We start from the raw sequence: 22975 nt of genomic DNA, 5'->3' as shown, positions 1-22975 counted from the left end.
TTTCTTTCTAATTGTCATACACCTTCAAGAGCGGACAACTCAATAACCAGTATAGAAAATTATTGGAGAAGGCTATCACATTAATATTGTAGAAAATAGTGTAGACTTCAATATTGCATGAAACACTCATGTTCGTAAGACGCATTTTCCACGAGATGAATGTGACAATATAAAAATTGTTAACTTGAAACCATCAACCCCTCCCCTTCTGTGCTATTGTTAAATAACAAGGAACTGCATTCATATGGATCAATATAACATTGTGAAATTATAAAAAATTCAGAGTTTCTCGATAACTTTTACAAAATTTATTTGTAATGAGAGTTGAAAATGATTGCGGTGGTCCAGAGCTTTGCTACAGCTCACAGTAGTTATTTTACTGCTCAGTTTGTTAAGTTGGCTACTAACAGTAGGAGATGCATGTCATGCATGTTTATCATGCATGTTCAGCATCAGTAAGAGGCTTCCAAAATTGAATAAACATTAAATGTATCACTAGAAAATTATAAATCACTAGCTTACCCGGTGAATTTCGTACCGCCAAATAGTTGATGTATCTCATGTCACACTTGACTTTATTTTTTGAATCATGAATTATATCTGACAATCAATGTTTACATTCACATCTCAATACGAACTCCCTATGTGCTTAGTCATGCAGCATTTATTATTCCGAAAACATATCCTTCTCAATCTATTGGTAGACAATCAATCCATCAGTAAAGTGTTGAATAAAAGAAATAGATAGGTTGAATCATTGTTTCAAAGATAAAATATAGTTGTTCATAGTGCGTTCATAGTTGTTGATTTTCAATAGATGGTCCAGGAAATATGCGATATACGATGAATCACACAGAATTCCATATTCTTTTCATCTTACATTCCAGGATGAATATCAGCTTAGCTAAATAATTCAAGAAAATGGTAAATTATTCTGTTATTCTTCAGTAATTAATTATGTAATATGAACAGCTCTCATTCATGAGGAGAATGATTTTTATCCAATATTTTTTAGTTCCTTAATAATAGAGGACTGATAATTATTTGTATAGATCTTCTAAGGAATCATAATCCAAAGCTTGTACCAATCAACTACACTTCAACTCCAAACTACCGTATTAAGCACGGGTGACCTGTTTATTACAGCTGGTAACTTTAGATGATGAATAATTTATTATCACAATATGATCTTGAATCATGATCATCTTTATGTTCTTTGGTAGCCACACGGCCGACTACTATGAAAACATAGGTGTGTAAATACATTAATAAATAATTATTATTAGCTCCCCCTATTGAAATTTCTCAACCATCCACAATATTCACACAACATATTCTCAAAGTTTCAAACCGTTCTGTCAAGTAGTTTTCAAGTCTATAGGGAACAAACAAACACATTAAATTTATATTATAATTAAATTTAGGAGAACTCAAATCCAAATGATTTATATTATTGCATATGGGAAGAATTTGATGATTTTACTCTTCCTGAAATACTTCCAACTCAATCTTGAACAAACGACTCAGATTTTTTTTTCACAATCCCTCCAAAGTGTAAGAGAGGCCGACTGCGCCTAACTTCGCCCTCCTAGGTGAAAAATAGAGGCAATCATTCTATTCTTCTATTCTATTCTATCTCCTCAATACTTGGAATGAGAAGAAACATGTAGTCTCATTCATGAAGCTGTATTTCAACAATTTCTTGACAAATTTCTCAGCCAATCACACAAAGGTTCCTTAACAACCAAACTTGTGAGATAGTTCTGAATGACCCTTTTCTCTTTTGCTGAGCAACCAATGAGTTCTTCATGGAATCGTTCTTAACAATCGTTCCCAAATAAGTTCTATACAGTTAAGGTTATTATAGGTCTCTGTCTGACAATTTATTATTATAGACACAGGAGATTATAAAGCATATCTTATCATTCATTCTATTTTGATGTAGTATTCTTATGGTGAGATAATCATCATAGTAGTTTACTCATTTCACGATCATGTTATTTGTTCATACTATGATTGAGATACTGTAAAAAGCGCTGCGGGAGCTAGAAGGGAAGACCATAATTATTTGGCGTTTTCTCAGGCAGATCTCCTCTAGATTGGTGTAATGAAATCTATAGCAGTAGAACTGCAATCATAAAATGCAGCTTGCTGAAATGGAACAATAAACAACAAATATTTGTGCTCAACACTTAGGCCTATACATTGTTTCAAGACGACATACCATTAATCATTTCTGAATGCATTGATCCCCTCGGAACTTCAAACAAGAGAGTTTATAGGCTTACTCTTCCAATTTTTTTGATTTATAATCCCGTCTAACATCCACTGACGTCAAAATCAGAGAGTCAAAGATTGATCACATTTCAAATAGAGGTAACAATGCAAGTAGAAAACCTTATAAGTCCATACTCCCAGCTATTCGATCTTCAGTGTCACTCTGTTATGAGTATGCAATAAAATTGTTCAAAGAAAAAATCTCTTCCAAGTTTATCAGTAAAATTGAGTCTCAGTTATCTTTTTTACGAGATGAAGGGAATCGTACTGTGTGCAGTTCTTCTAGTTTTTCTAGCCAGGAATCAATCGTAAGTTGATCTGGGTATTTACAGTTCAATATTTTATAATGCATTTTCTGGATTTGAAATTGTGTGGCCCTTGAACTTCTACAAAATAAAAGGAATGAAAGCTACCCTTGATGCAAAAGTAAAAGTTGATGAAACTGAATCCTGTGGATCAATAAATAGGATTCGATAATAAAATTTAGTGTTCGTTGATCATTTAGATGATTCATTTGTAAAAGGAATAATTATTGATTCAGAGCTCTGCTACAGCTGATGATTTGTTCTTCTTACGTATTAAGACTGCTTTGAACATGCTTCCACTGCTTTTTACTGCATTTTTAACATGAATTGCAGCTCACGATGATTCAGACCCACCTAGAGCTGTGGTTTCACGTATCTCTCATCATTCAATGGGCAAGTAGCCTACCTATTTCTCTTCAGAAACTCATTTTTATGCATCACCCTCAGTAAGAGAAAAACCAAAAAAAGTTGACTCCTCGAATATAGGTGTCTCCTCGCATTGGCTGAATCTATATAATTATAATTACTATCTTTATAATTACTATAAAATGACAATCTTCACTCCATTAACGGCTTGGGATTAATCAGATTGATGTATTCCATAAGTATCATCTAAAAATATGTGGCTAAGGACATTATTTGCTGATGGTGTTTAATGTCATTCATGTATGTGCTGTATTTAAGTGCAGTAGCATAATTTATTCCTTGTACAGCTCTTTTGTATTTTTTCTTGCCAAAAATAAATTTGAATTTATCAGAAAATGTGATTTTTTGTTTTTTTGACTCAAATGTTTTGATCATTGCACAGCTGTTCAGTGGCATCGATCTTCACCGCGACTTACTCGTTCCATTTGCTCTTTTATGCCCGGTTGCAGAGTCGCTACATAAAGTCACCTATAGTTAACAGAGCCTTATTTAACAACTCGCCCATAAATAGATGTTCGTTGCAGAGGCTCTGATAAGGCACACACATAAGTCACACTGTTGCTCATACCACTTTTTGCGTGGTATGCTTCTATCCAACTAATGTATTGGCAACGGGTAGAGAATCACTGTGAACAGTTTTTCCAAACCTCCAGTCGGATGACGTCACAGCATGGCGCTTATTCATCACAACACTGCTGTCTGCTCTGCTTATTATGTTGTTGATGTTTGGAGGTTACGAATCGAAATCGTAAACTGCAGACTAATTTGTAATTATTTTCAGTTAAGGTAGTTTGAATTTTTGATAGCTAAATGAACGAACTAGGTAAAATAAGATTAGAGATAGAAGTAAAATGAGTGACTGGTGTATTTATTATTGTATAATATTGATAAAAAAAAAATTTTGACTAGAATTATTATTTTATTGCCTTCTGGCATTTTGATATATCTTGGAAGCAAAGCAGCCAGTTCACAATATATATTTCTAATGACTCTGCATACGGTGCTTATTATTAAAATTGATAATAATTGATTATTCAAATTTATTAAATTATACAATTTATTAAAAATTATATTACATCATCTACTCGAATAGTCAATGATATTTTATTCAGTTTATTTACACTCTATCTACAGTTTCAAATAGTTAACGTTATTATAATGACATATAATCAGCTATTATTATAATGTATGACCATTTTCTTCTGTCTTTTAGAACATGCAAATAAGTCGACATAACCTAAAATACACTTGGCGTGAATCTATAGTGGATTCATAAGCACGATTTTGTGCATTTAAATAAAGAGCAATTTTAGTTATTGGTAGCCTCAGATGTCGTCATCCGCCTGTAGGTTTTTCGTTTCTGCAACGCAAAAACGTGTTTATTGGCGCGCTGTTAGCTATCGGCGGAGCAATACCTAACTGAACGTCTCTGCAATGGAATAGGCCTGTTAAATAGTTAAGTCTGCGCTGTTAACTATGGGCGACTTTATGGAACGACTCTGCAACCGGGCATAAGTAAAATAAAATTAGAGGTAGAAGTAAAATAAGTGACTGGTGTATTTATTATTGAATAATATTGATTAAATGAAAATTTGACCAGAATTATTTCATCACCTTCTGGCATTTTGATATAATATCTTGGAAGCAAAGCAGCCAGTTCAAAATATATTTTCCTAATGACTCTGCGGACGGTGCTTATTATTAAAATGAATAATAATTGATTATTCAAATGTATTATATAATACACTTCATTAAAAATTGTATTACATCTTCTTTCAAGCTACTCGAATAGTCAATGATATTTTATTCAGTTTATCCACACTTTATATACAGTTTAAAATAGTTAACGTTATTATAATGCGATTAACTATTATGTATAACCATTTTCGTCTGTCTTTTAAAACATGCAAACAAGTCAAACATATCCTTAGAATACACTTGGCGCGAATGTATAGTGGATTTATAAGCACGTTTTTGGGCATTCAAATAAAGAGCACTTTTAGTTATTGCTAGCCTCAGATGACGTCATCTGCCTGTAGGTTTTTCGTCTCTGCAACGGAAAAACCTGTTTGTTGGCGCGCTGTTACCTATCGGCAGAGCAATAGCTAACAGAACGTCTCTGCAACGAAATTGGCCTGTTAAATAGTTAAGTCTGCGCTGTTAACTATGGGCGACGTTATTTGTCGACTCTGCAACCGGGCACTAATTAATTAAATTACATTAGATTCACTATTGAACAATTTTTCTAGTAGGGTTTTAGTGTTTCTGCTGCAATTTTTCTTCTCATGAAGATTCCATTAAAAGAATTCTCTTCATTCCTCCACAGGTATGGTGCAAGCTCGTACATGGAATTCATGTGAGTAGAAGCTCTTGTGAAAATTAATATGAGTAGGCTAGTTCTTGAATAAGGTTGTCCTAGGAAATTGTTACTTTTTCCTTCACAATGTCATGCATACAATATTTACATGTTGTTTCTCTCTACCTCCTTCATCATTGTCCAATATCAATCCATACTGATTATGAATTAATATCAATTAATATCGTAACTATAAATGATGTTTATCGAACTTATATGTTCTTCATAATTTCATCATGAGAATCGATCTCGAGGAGCAATAAAACTGAATATCGAATTATCATAAATATTTAAGAGATTGACCATCCTGTTCAGTTCTCATTCGAGTACGAGGTACTGTTTTGAAAGCTAAAAGTTGTCTGATTATTTCCTTTTGGTTGAAGCTCGACAGTTTAACATTCTATGTTTCGATTCTTACATGTTTTCGAATCAACAAAGTCCTGTTAATTTGTTCGTAAGGATGAATTCCATTGAAATCTCACTTCGAGAGTTAATCAACGTGGAATGAAATATAGGAAATATCAGTTTTTATTTTCTTTGAATCTGGACTATAGATTTTCTATTAAAAGTGCACTAATGAGCTTGAATATCTAAAGACTCGGAATCGATGAATCTTCTTTGTTGACTTAAATATTTTCTAGTGCATTTAGTAATTTTTTTAATGCAATATTCATCTTATATTTACAGAAAAGATCCAAATTTCCCAGGCAATCCACTTTGGATGAAAAATTTGCAGGAAAGCCTACCAATGTAAGTGAAATTCATAGATAAAATAACCAATTTGATCGTTTCACTAATGCTCCATCTATTTCTCTGGTCATCCAGAGAGAACAGAACTAATGAACAGAACTCTATTCCTAGTATTTTCTCTCTGGGTTCATCTGCATAGGGAATTCTGAGTACCCTAAGATAAGTTTTCATCTTTGTTCACCAGTGTCTGGCTCTTTGTACGTTGAAGAAAGTTTGATTCATTGATGATATCCTCATTTGTTAGATTATCACAACTTTTCATGCCTTTGTAGGCCTCAGTTGATTTTTCATCAACATTCTCTAAATATTGATTTTTTTATAGGAACAAACCAGGTTTTCCAGGCAGTCCAGAATGGAACAGAAAATTAGAAGAGAAAATGTGAGTTGTTTATTTAATCTTCAAGCATATACTATCCATCCATATATATTATCTGTGGATTTATTGACTATATTCCCACTTATTTACTTGCATTACCGTATCTACCGATTTGTCGGTACCTACTCTTCATAGGAAGAGTGCAGACTTTCCAGGTAGTCCAGAACGGCAGACAAAATTAGATGAGGAAAAAAAAGTTTTCACTTAATCTTAAATCACAATACTATTCATTCATATTGCCAATGTCCACATTTGCATCAATTAAGTTCTTTATCAACCAATTTGTTTCACAGGAGTGGCCCAGACTTTCCAGGTAGTCCAGAATGGCAGAAAAAATTAGAAGAAAGCATGTAAGTTATTACTCTAGGGTATGTAGCCTACATGTTCATCATCAAATCACTCATGAATGAAAAATATTATTGATTCATAAATTCTGGAGACTTTGAACTCACATTATCTGTTGTTTTGAAGTACCTATTTGATGTAAGATTGTAAGTGATAATTCAAATCAAATCAAATCAATTCAAGTTTTATTTAATGATATCACTTACATGACAAATTCCATTATACAAATGATATTACAGATCATTGAATACAATATGATATGTTGTGTGGAGTTCTAAAATATGATCTTCCAACAGGAGTCGTGATTGTGCCGTGTAAAACAGGCCTGATGAGTTGAGAGCCTGACATCAACAGTATTCAAAAGACGCTCTCCTCCCTCATTTTATGCCAGCCCACTCTTCTAAGGCCGGTTTCACATGGCAGAATCACGCCTCATGTTGAAAGATCATATTTTATATTTCGCATCTCTCCTGTGCTTCCACATGGGGATCCTACAATTCAAGCGACGTTTGCTCAAAGTATGACTCGTCACTTTTCTTCAAAGTCTAACCTCCTTGAAATTAAAGATAGAAGAAGATCTTTGATTCCATATTTGGATTCAGCGACCCCAATTTCTTCTGAAGCATGAGTCCTATTCTCGTACACCGGTACACAGGTACACCAGAGCCTCATCAGCTGACTTGTGTGTGGCCTGGCATTGCATCAGTGCTGTTTGTATTATGCCTGTGCCTAACAGATGGTCGCTCACTCACTGAAAACAGGATGGAGAATTGAAAAAAGTTCAGAAACATAAAATAAATATTGTGTGGCGCATTCACACAACTTTCCTAGCCGAGTTTTTGGAAATTTAATCCAAAATTGATCATTGGACAAGATCAATATTCTGCTATCCATTCCAGTGGATAATTAAATAGAATCTACAGTTTTGCCTCTCTCATTGACTTTGCATTTGAATAATCACACTTTCTCGAATTCCGAGCTTATTTTCAATTTTAGGTGAAAATGTTACTGAACATAAATAATTGTAGAGCCTTTTATATTCAATCTTCTCCACTTGAAATTTTTCGTTTTATCTGAAGCATAATTATTGGAAATCTAAAATCAAACTTTGGCTGAAATGAAACCTCAGGGGTGAAGCTTCTGAAATTTTTACAGATATGAGACTTGTGGCAGTTGATAGAGCTTAGCAATGACTATTTTAGGTATAAATTTGGTCAAAATTGTTGGAGCCGTTTCTGAGAAAATCGCGGAAGACTCTGGTTTTGACAACATTTTCGCCATTCTAGTCGCTATCTTGAATTGCATTTGATCGAAATATTGTTCATGTCAGATACCTATAGTGTGAGGACCTCAAGTTCCAAATTTTGAGTCATTCCGTTAATTGGAAGATGAGATATCGTGTACACAGAAATACATAGTATTAATAATTCATATTATAAAGCTGAATAGAGTCAACTGAAAAGTAAGGATATTCCAAGAAGTAGAAGGAATTTATTCATGATTTGAGAGAGAATAATGCTGAAAAATTAGATTTTCTATTTCAGTTTGGTTAATATTATATTATAATATCACGTACTTGTGAACCAAATTCAATCTCTAGTTAAGTGATTGAGGAAAATGTTCAGAGATAGATGAAATGTGCAGAGCATTAATAATGCAAACGGACATTAATTCAATGCTCACCTATCTATTTGTGAAATTAATCTGGAATTCCATATTTCTAGATCCATTTACTAATTCATTATATGTTCGAATGTTGATTCACTGTTTAATTTGTTAATCGAGAAGGAGCTTCCTTGAGAAAATTGGGAATTTTGGAATGAGAATGTAGACGATAAACGAAGAATGCGAAATGAAAAGAGAGACTCGAGAGGGAGAGAGTGAGAATTCCGAGATAAAGAGAGGATTTGAAGGGAGAGAGGAACAGGAGGAAGAAGAGGGGATAGGCTGAATGCTAAATTCCAAATAATTTGAATATCGTTTTGCGAATTTGTCTTGCGAATTTCCTATGTAGGATTTCTAGCGATGGACCCTTTAATACTCGTTGAAGAATTTATCAGGTCTGATAGTTAGTGAATGTGAATATTATTCCTCGCATTATTTGTGGTTTAGCGGCTGGAGTGTTAGTTACATGAATGTAACGAGAATTGATTGCCTAATAGGACGGCTCTGAGGAGCCAGCAAGATGAAAAAGTGAGTTCTTTGTTATTGAGGAAGATGCCCTCATAACTGTCTAGTTTGTGCTTGAGAAATGAGATGATGATGATGATGATGATGATGATGGTTGTGATTATAGTCTAAAACGAGTTGTGTTCCAGGTTGTTACCAAACAATAGGAGAGCACTTGAAACAATTAGTGCGATCCAGCAGTGTCAATTCACGTGTTGCTTCTAAACAATGATTTTGGAGCTTTCTTCTTGCTGGAATAGATTCAGATGATTCGAGACCAAAAGATACAGTTGTATTGGAAATGAAAATAAAATAGAATAACATGGAAATAGAAGGAAAATGATAGATTTTGATGGAATATAGCTCCTCTAAAAGTGCAGTACTTTCTTCAACTGATTTCCACAAAATGTATGTGATAGCTCGGAGGAGAGAACAAGGTTCGTGCTTGTGATGTTAGTGCTTAGTGGTGGGAGTGTGTCAACTTCAACTGTCTGCACAAAGTGGGACTGAAATACATTGCTCTACTACTACTATCATACTCTACTATAATACGACTATACTATATTGCTCTACTCATACTATACGAATGGGATTTAGAGAGACTGAGCTCCCACTACGAGTTATGGAGGATTATGAATCATAAATGTTTGAATTATCGAGGTTCTACTTTATTGAGGCACTTCATAATTTCAGTACATCAAAAACTTGTATTGAATTGTATTCCCTCGATAGTCCGTTCGTAATAATATCGAGCGCTGGCTTATATTCGACCACTATTATAATTCTCAGTAAATATTTAGCAATCTGAACTGTATAGTTCGAATTCTTTCTTCTTCAACCTCCATAGTTAGTTAGCCTCCTCCTTCTCCTCCTCACCTCCTCCATTCATCCACCTCCTCCATCGCCTCTTTGATTAGTAACCTTCATGATTCGTTGTAAATGCTTGGTCCCGTCAACAACGAATTATAGAGGTTCTATTATACATATTTTATATTGTACAAAATTGAATTTACACAATGTACAAACCAACTATAGGCAAATATATGAAAGTAGATAGAACTTAGCACAAAGCAAATTTTGTTACGTGTTCCATTATTTAGATAGTTTTGTGATTCTTTGAAATTATGTTAATGTTTGAGTTTAATGTGAACGAAATTTGTACTGTATTAAATAATTTTGTGTCTATTGTGTCTTAAGTTTCTATTGTTGGGTACTTTTTGTATTGTGTATCCACTCTTCCTTATTCTTGTAAGTTGGAAATCATTTTGCATTCGTTCAAATATTTAACCTTTTTCCCAATATCAGTTTGTGTTATTATTTTGTAATATAACTTTCTTCATTCAATTGTTAATTTTCAGAGGAAATTCTATGACATCAGCAAATGCTCAATCTGCGACAGGGTATACTGGATCGAATGTTGTGTGAGTATATATTTATATACATTTATATTTGTTGTATACATTGAAATAGAAGCGTTGAAAATACAGAGATCCTCTTATAGAGATAAATTGATTTCAAGTAGGTTCCAGGATTTGCTTCTCCTCCTCCTAAACTATTATATAGCTAATTAAATCTCAACGTTATGTTTTACTTGGATTCTTTTACTTCAAATAGTTGTATCGTTCATCTTTCATCATTTTGATTTCAATGAATTTTTCAGTATCGCTCCAGTGGTACAGAGCTTGCCTGACGGAACATCTAAGATAACGTGAGTATTTCAATCCTTTCAAAACATCTTCTATGTGGATATAAGTCTTGGTTCTTCTTAGATCGATATCTGAAAAATGTATGCTTCTATCAATATTTCTCTGATGAATGACAGAGAACTTAATGTTGTTGTGAATATACATTTCATAGAAAATAGACAAGATCTCTTCATCTATTACCTATGATGTAAGAATAAGACGGTGGTGAATGTTATTTTCGCTGAAAATGATTCTCACATAAGCACTACGCATGTGCGTAGGTGAGAGGAGAAATAACTGAATCTAGAATAACATTAACTCTAGTGCTGACTATAGAGTATTATGCTTTCATCTCTATCACATAAATTAAGTACTGTAGTCCATATGGATCACCAACTTTACACTTATTATGTCTATTCACTTCATTCTTCCATTACTATTCCATTCTACTCCGTTCTTACTATTCGAGAATTCTACGTGGGTTCCAAACCACGAGGATAAGGTTCTGTCTCCGAGAAAAACCATCCCCAACTATCCCACATATTAAATTTTTAATATCAGTTCATGATGGCTGATTCTGAGATGATGAATGTAAATTTTCTAGGACTCCAACCGTGGTGACATCTATGATTGGCGGTAAAATCAGTCAACCTAGATTTCCAAAAATAAAACCTATCAAACCGCCAAAGTATGTTAAGCCCATCGCTGTTAAGCCAAGGAAACCTCTCTTGAAACCTACACCTCCTCTTACAACACCGGTTACCACCTTCGCTGGTGATAAGGAAAGGAACATCATGTGAGTATTTGCACAGAATACAGTATCATAGAATTATAGTAGTTTTCTCTGGTATTAGATACATTTTTAGGTTAGAGTAAATTTTCGAATGAGTTCCTAAACTTTTATTCATAAATACACTAGTTGCAAGGTTCTAAAACTTTAGAGTCAAGTCAAGCGACGATCAATTAAATTTTCTGACTCCTATGAAAAATATATTATAGTTTTATCAAATTCACTGATGAATAGCAGAGAACTTAATGCTCTTTTGAATATACATTCCATAGATAGTATACAAGGCCTCTCCTTCTATTAACTATGATGTAAGAATAATGAAAATAATATTATTCAATACAAAATCTAGAAAACTTCTTCAAGCAGTAGCGTTTCGGGTATTTCTAGAAGCCACAATAATTCTTGAATTTCCCACGTCTATTCAGTTCAGTGCTTCAAGTCTATTCAATCATTTCTCAGAATATTCTTTGATGTTCACACATTTTACATTTTCTAACCTATCTCATATTGCACATTCACGATTCTTAACATTGTATTGTATATTCTTTGCCTTAGTTTCTTGGTCTCACTTGTGCTACATTAGAGTACATGTGCTACATTTTAGAAATAAATATGTTGTTTTATACTCAGAGTTGCTTTGAGCCTCACTTTTCAATAAAAATTTTATGCTGTGCAGGACAGAAACATGAAATCTATAATGGTTCTTATTTAAGTGTTCACACATTGGCAGAGTGGAAATATTTGAACATTTATTTATCTATTTAGTTATTTTATTGTTGGATAGAACGAACAATACAATAATTGGAAAAGAAGAAACAGGCTAATTCCCAAAACCTATTCTATTTCCATTATTATTATTTCGTATTTCAATAATATTTATTCACCTTGTTTGTAATATTGTGGATATTTTTTTCTTAATTTGATTTGTTCAATCTAGTAATTATTATTTAGCGTGTAGAGTGTAAAAGAGGGCTGGCTGCGCCCTAACTCCACCCTCCTAGGTGAAAATAGAGGCTGCTATTCTATTCTATTCTATTCCCAAATTTGGTTTGAAATCATCCAAATATTATATTTGGAATATTTTAACCTGTATTTTCTCTGTCAAGGCGGTCGGAATTGATTGAAAATCAGCTCTACAAGTCACAAGAAGAAGCTAGTCAGTATCTATCACTATTGATTTCAATTAATCAGCTTTCGAATTATTTTTGAAATTTTCAGGACCAACATGCAGAACTCAAATATTGGAGGGAATGTTGTGTGAGTATCTTGAATTATTCTTCTCTCCTTCAAGGTTCGATCTAAGGATCACGCTCATGATGAGGGTAAAATGATTGATTGATCAATTGAGTGCTCTAATATTATCTATTCAATCATTCAGAATACTACACAACTTACAGAAAAGTACCACAGGCTTATAAGCCCAAAATGGTTGCAATTCTAATTTATACAACACTCCAAGTGTAAGTGGGTTATGTGTCACTTAAAATTCATCAATTACACACTCAATTTACAATTCAAAACACACAAAAATCATTTTTGAAAAAAAATTACTTCTAGATTGAACTAAATCGATCAAAATTGATTAGAAAATTCCAAACTTTGGAAAAAGTATAAAATTTTGAGACCGAAAAGACAAATACTGATGCAGATTACAATATAAAGTGACTCATTCACCTATATATAAGAGCTCACAATACAGAAAAGTTTTAGATGAATTCACATAATATCAACTGAAATATTAATTATTGAACGGAGTATGATATTATGGAAAAAATCAATTTGGAATTACTATAAGATAGTATTGTTTTGAACAAGGTAAGAATTGCCAACCTCCGCAATGGAGACTGTACTTCGAGAAGAAGAATATTGTTTTGTATCTACATCAATTGACGGAGTTTTAAATATAATTATAAATGTCCATTGTTTGGAGAGAATAGCCTACTCAGAATATCCTCCTCAGTAACTCTCTACCAAAATAAATGGAGATGAGTGAACCCAACACCTCATGTGGGCCTCAAACGGAAAAAATCGATTCTGTAGCGATATCCATACACAAACTTTTCAGGTAGCTGAGATAAGCAATACTCTTCTATTAGTGCAGTCAACGAAGGGTTATGAAACGGAAAGTTTGGAATGGAATTTTTAACCCCGCAGTTTTGTTACCCCCACCCCCTTTGCTAGGAAGATGGGGGTGGTTCGAAGGTATAGTTTCTGGTTTCTCGCAAATTACTCAGAACTACGCATCTTACGGACATGACTGTTCCATATAAAAATTGAAGCTCACATAATTTCCCACAATATTGATCCCACAACTTTTTCTATGTTTACTATAATTTTTAGATTTCTCTCTTGAAAGTGTGATATTTTGAAAAAAATACACGTCTGCCACCAATTTTTCGATCTCATGAATTTGAAAAAAATACAAGGGTAGAATCCATGCTGATTATGAGCTTATCGAGCAAATTCTCTTCAATTTGATGTATAATTTTGCGAATTTACGCATTTCCCCACGCAGCACCTTCAGTGTTGAGTATGAAATCTTCAGTTGTGCAACACTAGACCAATTGACAAAGGAATTTTGAGGGAATGTTCTGAGCACAATCTTTTACTATGCAGCTTAATTGGGACTAAATTGGTGCTGAACATAGCAAAAGTGTGCATCTCTAGTCCGTTTTTTAAAGGTGTGGAACCGCTAAGTGTATACCTTTTGCAAAGTTGAAAATTCCACCCCCCCAACTATAACAATGGGAGGAAAACATGAACTTCTCCTCCTATACCCATTTTTCAACATCCATTGCCAGGACTACATCATTTTCTTATGAGTTTCCCAACATTGGTGATGCAGACTTTGCATCAATTTTTGCAACTTTCTAGGATCGTAACCTGCTATCAATAATTCAATGAATTTATCGATCATACCTTATTATCCGAACAAGACTATTTTCAATTCTTCCCTCTTATGTCCACACAGAGGCAATACAATGTCTTTTAAATTCCTCAATCAGGTTTTCAAATTTCTAGAATTTTCTAAATTTAGTTTCACGCAGTTTTCTCTCAAATGCTATCTGTATTGCTTCTCATCAATTATTGATTACGATGTTTGCTGGGATAATTCTCGTTATTCCTATCGTAACTTCAATATAAATTTGATTTTTTTCCTCAGTTTCAATCCAATCGTTCAAACAATGACTGATGATGGTAAACTGATCACCACTACACCCAGTATGATGTGAGTATAATGAAAATTAATATTATTAGAGAGCATTTGTAGAATAATGTAGGTAATTTTAATTATAAAAGAGCAACTATTCTGGAATGATTCACACATCTCTTCATATACTTTAAAATCGCTTCTCATATGTCTGTAGTAAAGCTTCTTGTAGTCAAATAGGATGAATATAACATATTATAATGAAATTATATATGAGGGAGACGTAACTACTCCCTCAATTTTAACGATAATAATAATCTATTGAGTGACCTGGCTGGCTAAGGTCTGGTGTCAGAGTTTTCAGGTCGGAACTGATCAATTCCAGTGCCACTGACATGACTGCTTCTCAATTTTAATGGAATAGTTACTTGGTGATTAATCATGACATTCTTGTCCAAGTTGATAATCTCTATTTTCTCACCCTTACTTTTCAAAAACTTTGATTTTCCTCAGAAATGGAAAACCCATTCTACTCGGTGCTCCAACCCCTAGTACTACTGTCGTGAATGGTGTACAGGAAGAAATAATGTGAGTAAATTATGAAGATATTGGTTTTCTATCCATGAATAATAGATTCGTGGATTAAACCCATTAGATAAGTAGAACATTGGAAGCAATAAAGTGAATCGAGAGCAAACAGAATAAATTTCGTCAAACAAAATTGAGGAAATTATCAATTAGAAAAATTTATACAATTTTCGAATAGTTCAGAATATTGTTCTCCCACCAAAAAAGTTCTGGTTAGAATTATTTCTCCAATATTTCTTCTATGCCATGAACGATGTTTAATAGAATAGTGCTAACGTCAATAAGGTGATTCTGCCTAATCTTTGCCTTCTGTTAAGGGACAACAGAGCGTTGAGACAACAATGTTTCCCATTCAATCAATGCTGATGGTTCGAAGTCCCCGTTGTATTTGTGTGTTTTTGTCAACAAAGAAATTCGAGATTTGGAATTCAAATTTGAAATTTGTAGATCTCATATTTGAGTTATTATTAAATTTAGCAGCCAATTCAGAGTTTAATCTTATTGATATTCAGTATCATCTTATTTGTAAATGCTTGTAAACCTTTTACAAGTTCAATTTCGGGTTTCTCTTACTTCTATTTTCTCAAACTCCTTTAACTTATTTTTATTTCTGCCACCTTCTTTTACTTTCTCCGTTCCTCCTATTTCTTTTACTCTCTCCCATTCTCACCTGTTTTTATTTCTCCAATTGTAAATTCAATGACAAATAATGATATAGTTGAAGTCTTTGAGATATTACTTTTAACATGAAGAGGAGAAACCCATTTCCCCTTCCACAGTTTGTAGCATATACACAGACATCCTGCGTACAATTGGATGCGCCGTGACATTTCGCCTCACGTTCTAGTGATGAACACATCTCTGTAATCATACTAACCAATATACCTGCTTACCAGTAAACTATTCTGGAGCAACGCCGGGCAATAGCTGGAGGGGGGTATTATGTTGTGACGCATTATAATTACAAAGCTCTCTCACACAGACACATACACACAGATCTGACAAAAGTAGGAGAATGCTGATGGTGGTCGGAGTGATTAGTGAAGGATAGAGAATCGGACCACTTAATCTTCGAGAAAGAGCCGTGTCAAAAGTAATATCCCACAGACTTCAATATTATTTGGGTATCAAAGAAAACTTAGAATTCAATACTTTCAACTCCAATCAAATTTCAACTCTGTAGAATAATTATTCTTATGATAGTGATTAATTCCTGTTGACAATTTTTTATCAGTTATCGAAGCAAAATTTTGAGTCATAACATTACGTAGTTCTCTATAGCTTTCAAATTAGGTGTGTCCTGTATTCAACAAAGTACCCTCTCTTGTAATTTTAATTTTTCTCTAGGTCTTTCTCAACGATAATTCTAACAAACGTTAAACCTGCTAGCGCAATAAAAAACTAAAAAATAGGATCATTCAGATTGGTTACTGAATGCAAGCAGAACATGCTTGGTTAAGTACTATCTTGGAAATTATTCATAAATTTGCCTTTTGATAGCATTAGCATTTAATGTAGATTCAGAAGACTAACTGGGCTGAAAAAATATGCGTTGCATATAGCAACCTATCTTACGTTAGATTACATTACTTGTTTGAGGAACAACAATCACAAAGGGCCTACTTAACTAAGTACGTTCTTGACAATCGTATTCAACTAAAATCATTGAAGCTGGATGGCACAAACCAGTATCAAACATTTAAATCAGCTCAAAATTGTAATTTTCAATCAATTTTCAAAAAAGATCTCTATTATTTCAAATTGTGAAGCGTATCTAGAATTGCAATGATCCTGAATGAGATACATATTATAATATAATATATTTTAAATATAAATTGAATTTCAATATTTGAGTGATGCGACCCTACATTATCATGACAGGATTCTCTCTTGAAATCTTACTTTATATCAAACTCCAAAATGTTGATTTTTCAGCCCTTCAACAACTCTCACCCCCACTGTTTTACCTGAAGTCTCAGTGACTGGAGCCACTGATGTAAATGGTGTTCAGAAAGGAATAATGTGAGTTTATAAAATAATGAGTGTGTCAATTTTGATTCCCGAGTATCATTAGTTTTTAGTGAATATGGAGTGAATATACTATGAATATAAAGAGATCACCCTCCTTATAATATAGGAAAGAGTATATTAAACTTTTTATAATCTGGAAGAACATTTTACTGGAGCTTTAACTTATCAATAGACATGGACTGAGATGCGATAACTTGATTTCTTTGCTAATTTGAAGAAAAAAGTATATCCAACATCCTAAAAAATAATTTTTTAATCAGAATTATTCTGATGAATTTGATCGAGGTCCGACCTCGAAGAGGCGTCGTTTTTTTGCAAAAAGGGAACTTTCATATTTTTGAATTTTCCTCATTAATTTATTACTAAATACTAGATAACCCATACTCCGCAAAGGACTAATTAATAGCTTTACAAACTGAGAACTTGACGTAATGGAATCTTGATTAATTGAAAATAGGCCTATAAGCATCCTCGATGAATTAAGAATGTATATGCGAAATGTCAAGTTAATCAGTTGAGTAGCTCAGACGTGATGATGCCATATTCTTGAATTTCCTATCCCATACTTATACAGAGTGGGTGAAAAGTCCAAGAACGGCTTAATATCTCATACACAAAGGTTATTTGACGGTGGGTGTGATTGGGGGATCCTACTCAAATTTAAAATACCACTTCACTACGACTTCAAAAATCTGTTCCGCCATCTTGGATCCGCCATATTGAATGCAACTTGATTTTTTTAAATAGGAAGGTGGTCATGCAATAGATGATTTCGATACGGAATTTCAAGGAAAAAAGGATGGTGAAAACCACATATCGATATCTCAAACCGTTTAGAAGATATTCAATTCACATTATTAATCAATACTATTCAAAGCAGAAAGGAGAGAAAAATGTTTGAGAACGGCTTAATATTTCATACACAAAGGTGATTATGGCGGGTGTGATCGAGGATCCTACTCAAATTGAAAATACTACTCCACTATGACTTTAAAAATATGGTCCGCCATATTGAATGCAACTTTATTTTTTCAAATAGGAAGGTGATCATGCCATACACGATTTCTATACGGAATTTCAAGAAAAAATGAATGTCTGAAACCGCACATCGATATCTCAAACTGTTCGGAAGATATTCACATTATTAATCAATACCACTTATGTATCTCATTTCTGATAAACATGATATTGATTAATAATGTGAATATCTTCTGAACGATTTAAGATATCGATGTGCGGTTTTCACCATTCATATTTTCTTGAGATTTCGTATCGAAATCATGTATCGCATGACAACCTTCCCATTCAAAAAAAAAGTTGCATTAAACATGGCGGATCCAAGATGGCGGACCAGATTTTTGAAGTCCTAGTGGAGTAGTATTTTCAATTTGCTTCCCACCTCCAAGAACCTTTCAAGATGAATACTGAGCATATAATAATAGTTTTGTACAGTGATTACATTGCTAACCTACTTTTGAATAATGTCGTCTTTAAATTAAAAAAAAAATTGTTAGCCAAGACCGAATTCCCACATATCAGTATCAGAGTCCGTGTCCGGTTCAGTGAAACTATATATTATTCCCATGAGCTCGAATCGGACTATTCATACTTGATAGGTCGGGCTTAATTGTAATAGTCTCATAAGAACTAATAAGAAGAATATCTGTACTGAACTAATCGCGAATACTGATACTGATAATAATAACGTTGAAATCCGCCTTCATTGTAATTCGAAAAAATACAACATTCTTATTTTGCTTGTGATCACTCAAGTGTTTAGATTCATCAACTTGTTTGACATTAATCAATAGTGCCATTGATATCTATTGTAACGGTGTGTTTGAGCAACCCACCTGAAGTTATAGTAGCTGATAATTATTAATTATTACTCATTATCTATTGTTCACTAGCTGGCCCGGCGAACTTCGTACCGCCAAATAGTTAATGCATCTCATGACAAACTTTAGCTGGATGCACACCTGAGGAGGCGCGATGCGTCATTTTGCATCTAAAATGACTTGCTTATTGGTTTGAATGGAAGAACTCACACACACTGAATCGGGCATGGCGTGGAACGGTGTAATAAGGCAATATCCATTAGATCAACACTTTGTATCACCAAGCCGCGCCTCCTAAGCTGTGCTTAGCCTTAGTCCTATCTGATGCACTATATTCTTATGAAAATTATCCAACAATCAGTATTTACATTTATATCTCAATATGCACTTCCGATGTGCTCAGTTAGTTGTGCAGCAGTTTGTATTTTTAGATATAGTTGAATGCAGCTTGCTGGGAAATTGAATTATAGGGGTATTTACAATGTTGGAGTTAGCTGGCTAAGTCGATCTATTCGCTAACTCCTGCTATTTGCTAAGTCTGTATTAACTCAATGCTACAGTAGTAGGTTGGAAAAAAATTAGCAGACAAGATAGCAGATAGCGCAGGTTTAGGGGTATTCACAATAATGTTGTTTTAGCCAGCTAAAGTGCTATTTGATAACTCTGTATTGTGAACGCCCCATCTAAAAAACCATCTGCTATTAGCTAACTGCAGTAGCGATCCAAGCGGATAATTTGTGTAACTTGAAGTTAGTTTGAGAAAGTAAGATCATGTTGGCTGCCGCGATAGCTAGGGTTAGCAGACTCAAACCTGCGCTACCTGCCACCTCGGCTGTTGATTTTTTTCTAACGTACCACTATAGCATTGAGTTAACAAAGACTTAGCAAATAGCTGGAGATAGCGAATAGCTCGACTTAGCCAGCTATCTCCAACATTGTGAGTACCCCTGGTCCGCCATATCTAGCTAACTCTGTTAAATCGGCAGCCATATTTGTTTTAGTCATATTTGGTGGCATAAGTGAGGTTATAAACATTGAGTTACACAAATTATCCGCTTAGAACGCTATTATCTTATACCAGTTGGTTTTAGATGGGGCGTTCACAATCCAGAGTTATCAAATAGCACTTTATCTAGCTAAAACAACATTGTGAATACCCCTGATACATCTCCCTGCTGCTGATTTTCCCGTGCATATCCTGAATTTACAGCATTTGAAGTTCTACGACCCAAGTTTGGACGTCTTCACTCGTACCGTGGCATTATTATTAGACACAAGATTTTGGAATCAGTAGAAAGAAAGTTGAAAAAAAGATATACCGACAACTGTTGGATGACGCAATGATTATAACAGCTGATTTTTATTTCATGATTTTTATTAATTCAGAAATCTTCTCCCATAAGAATTACATGTAAACTTTGAAGGACTGTAGGATAAAGTCCTGAAGTCGGATCATAAATTTGATAGGCCATAAACATAGCAAACACAACTAAAAAATCATCAAATTCGGCTCACACATAAAAAAGTTATTGTATGTCAAAATTTGAAGCTCAATTCTTATTTATGGAATATCGGGGACTGAGCTTCGCTCTGGAGTACAAAAGCATGAACAATTCATACACAGTAAATTGAGATTAATCCTCAGAGGGATGCAAAAATTTCCCTCACAAAGGCCCAGTTGCACAAAAGCCAGATTAATTTTAATCCTGATTAACTTCACGTGAACCAAATCAGAGAAGACCATTTCAAAAAAATGGATCTACTGGAATTAATCAGAATTGAAAATAAGCCGGCTTTCTTGAAACCGGCACTAAGTACCTGATTGAATGATTACCGTACAAAAGTTCAACAGCTGAGTCATAATTTTGACACAGTTCCACACCACACACATGAACTCGCTCACTCACTTTCATCACCAACAGACGACGAAATAATTATTATCAGCTGTTTTCCCAAGGATGAATAATAACCATCCTTTTAATGTCCTTCAGCAAGTTTCCCTAGGAATGAGTCCTAGTGCAATCTAATTTTTATATTATAAACCTACTATGTTCTGAATCTCGTAAGAATCGTTAGAGACGTTTTCGAGATTCGGTGTAATAAAAACATATGAACAGAAGTTGCTCGTTTAATAGTATTGGATAGATTCCTCATCTATGACTTATACGATTGTATGATTCTACGTTAATTTATTCTACTTGACAATATGTAGTTCCTATACCATTCTACTCACTCTAGAAAATAGAATGGAATCGAGTTTTGACGTTTCAACATTATTATAATGGAGAACTCAAATTCGAATGATAGATTATTGCATATGGCAAGAATTTTATTTTATTTTGACTCTTCCTGGGATACTTTCAATTCAAGCTTGAACAAACGACTCAGAATTTATTTCTTCCACACTTTCTCTTAAGTGTAAGAGAGAGCCGACTGCGCCCTAACTTCGCCCTCCTAGGTCAAAAATGAAGGCAGTCATTTCATTCTTCTATTCTATCCTATTCCCTCAATACTTAGGATGAAATAAGTATGTAGGCTCATTCATGAAGCTGTATTTCAACAATATTCTTGAGAGATTTCCAAGCCAATCACACTGAGGTTCCTAAGTAACCAAACTTCTGAGATGGTTCTGAATGACCCTCTTATCCTTTGCTGAGCAATTACTGAGTGCTTCATGAAACCGTTCTCAACAATCGTTTCCAGATAAGTTCCATAAAGTTAAGACCATGATAGTTCTATATGTGGCAATTTATTATTGCAGACACAGGAGATTATTAATCATATCTTATCATTCATCTTATTTCTAGTTTCCTTGCCCTATTACCATTGGTAAGGAAAGTATTGCTACATGAAAATATCAAGAAGTCAAGCGCGTAGGGTTCCACAGAGTCTGAGAATCGATAATAGGTTTTTTGAGGGAGTAAAAAACTTCAGCTATCTGGGTGTTGAATTGAATAATCAGAATATGATGAGCACCAGTATCAAACAAAGACTATTGTCGGGAAATAGAGCATACTACATCAACTTGAAGCTTCTAAAGAACAGGCTCATCAGTAGAAGCAGCAAGCTTAAGATTTACGAAACCCTTATAAGACCTGTAGTTACCTATGGCTCTGAATCATGGACTTTCACTAAGGAAGACCAACATAATTCAAGTGTATTTGAACGAAAGGTGCTTAGAAAAGTGTACGGTCCTGTAAAAAAAAAGAGAAAAGTGGAGAAGGAGAACCAATGCTGAACTTGAACTATTAATAAAAGTCCGTAGTATAGTACGCTTCATAAAGGCACAGAGACTAAGGTGGTTCGGACATATTTATAGGATGGATGAAACCAGAATGCCAAAAATAGTGCTCTTAAAGAGAAGCTTCAGTCAAGAAGAAAATAGGCAGACCAAGAATACGATGGGAATATGAGATAAGGGATGATTTGATAAGGATGGGTTATAGAGGATGGAGAGGATTTATAATGGATAGAAACGTTTGGGGGAATGTTGTGGAGGAGGCCAAAGCCCACAACGGGCTGTAGAGCTATAAAAAAAAGGAAAGTATTGCTATCCAAAAAAAATTAAGGTACCCGAATTTCTAAATTTCTATACGTATCAAGGTCCCCTAAGTCCAAAAAAGTATTTTTTGGGTATTGGTCTGTATGTGTGTGTGTGTGTGTGTGTGTGTGTATGAGTGTATGTGTGTCTGTGTACACGATATCTTATCTCACAATCAACGGAATGACTTGAAATTTGGAACTTGAGGTCCTTACAATATAAGGATCCGAAACAAACAATTTCGATCGAATGCAATCCAAGATGGCGGCTAAAATGGCAAAAATGTTGTCAAAAACAGGGTTTTTCGCGATTTTCTCGAAACCGGCTCCAACGTTTATTTTTAAATT

At 34.2% G+C, this 22975-nt stretch overlaps 1 protein-coding gene across 1 annotated transcript in view; it reads left to right on the top strand.

Annotated features, from left to right (window-relative positions):
• The first annotated feature begins 2373 nt into the window (after window positions 1–2373).
• The window catches only part of LOC111050403, a 63219-nt gene continuing 42617 nt past the window's right edge, over window positions 2374–22975 (top strand). Inside the window, exons 1-12 of the mRNA XM_039438815.1 lie at window positions 2374–2585; window positions 5335–5364; window positions 6052–6114; window positions 6437–6493; window positions 6784–6840; window positions 10363–10425; window positions 10665–10712; window positions 11294–11485; window positions 12698–12736; window positions 14643–14708; window positions 15144–15218; window positions 17154–17240. Coding sequence (XP_039294749.1) covers window positions 2530–2585; window positions 5335–5364; window positions 6052–6114; window positions 6437–6493; window positions 6784–6840; window positions 10363–10425; window positions 10665–10712; window positions 11294–11485; window positions 12698–12736; window positions 14643–14708; window positions 15144–15218; window positions 17154–17240 — 833 coding nt within the window. The 5' untranslated portion in view covers window positions 2374–2529. The remainder of the gene's footprint in view (window positions 2586–5334; window positions 5365–6051; window positions 6115–6436; window positions 6494–6783; window positions 6841–10362; window positions 10426–10664; window positions 10713–11293; window positions 11486–12697; window positions 12737–14642; window positions 14709–15143; window positions 15219–17153; window positions 17241–22975) is intronic.

Source organism: Nilaparvata lugens, chromosome 12 (assembly GCF_014356525.2).
Source record: "Nilaparvata lugens isolate BPH chromosome 12, ASM1435652v1, whole genome shotgun sequence".
Taxonomy (NCBI): domain Eukaryota; kingdom Metazoa; phylum Arthropoda; class Insecta; order Hemiptera; family Delphacidae; genus Nilaparvata; species Nilaparvata lugens.
Note: the sequence above shows the minus strand (reverse complement) of the source record. Positions and strands in the feature narration are given on the sequence as shown.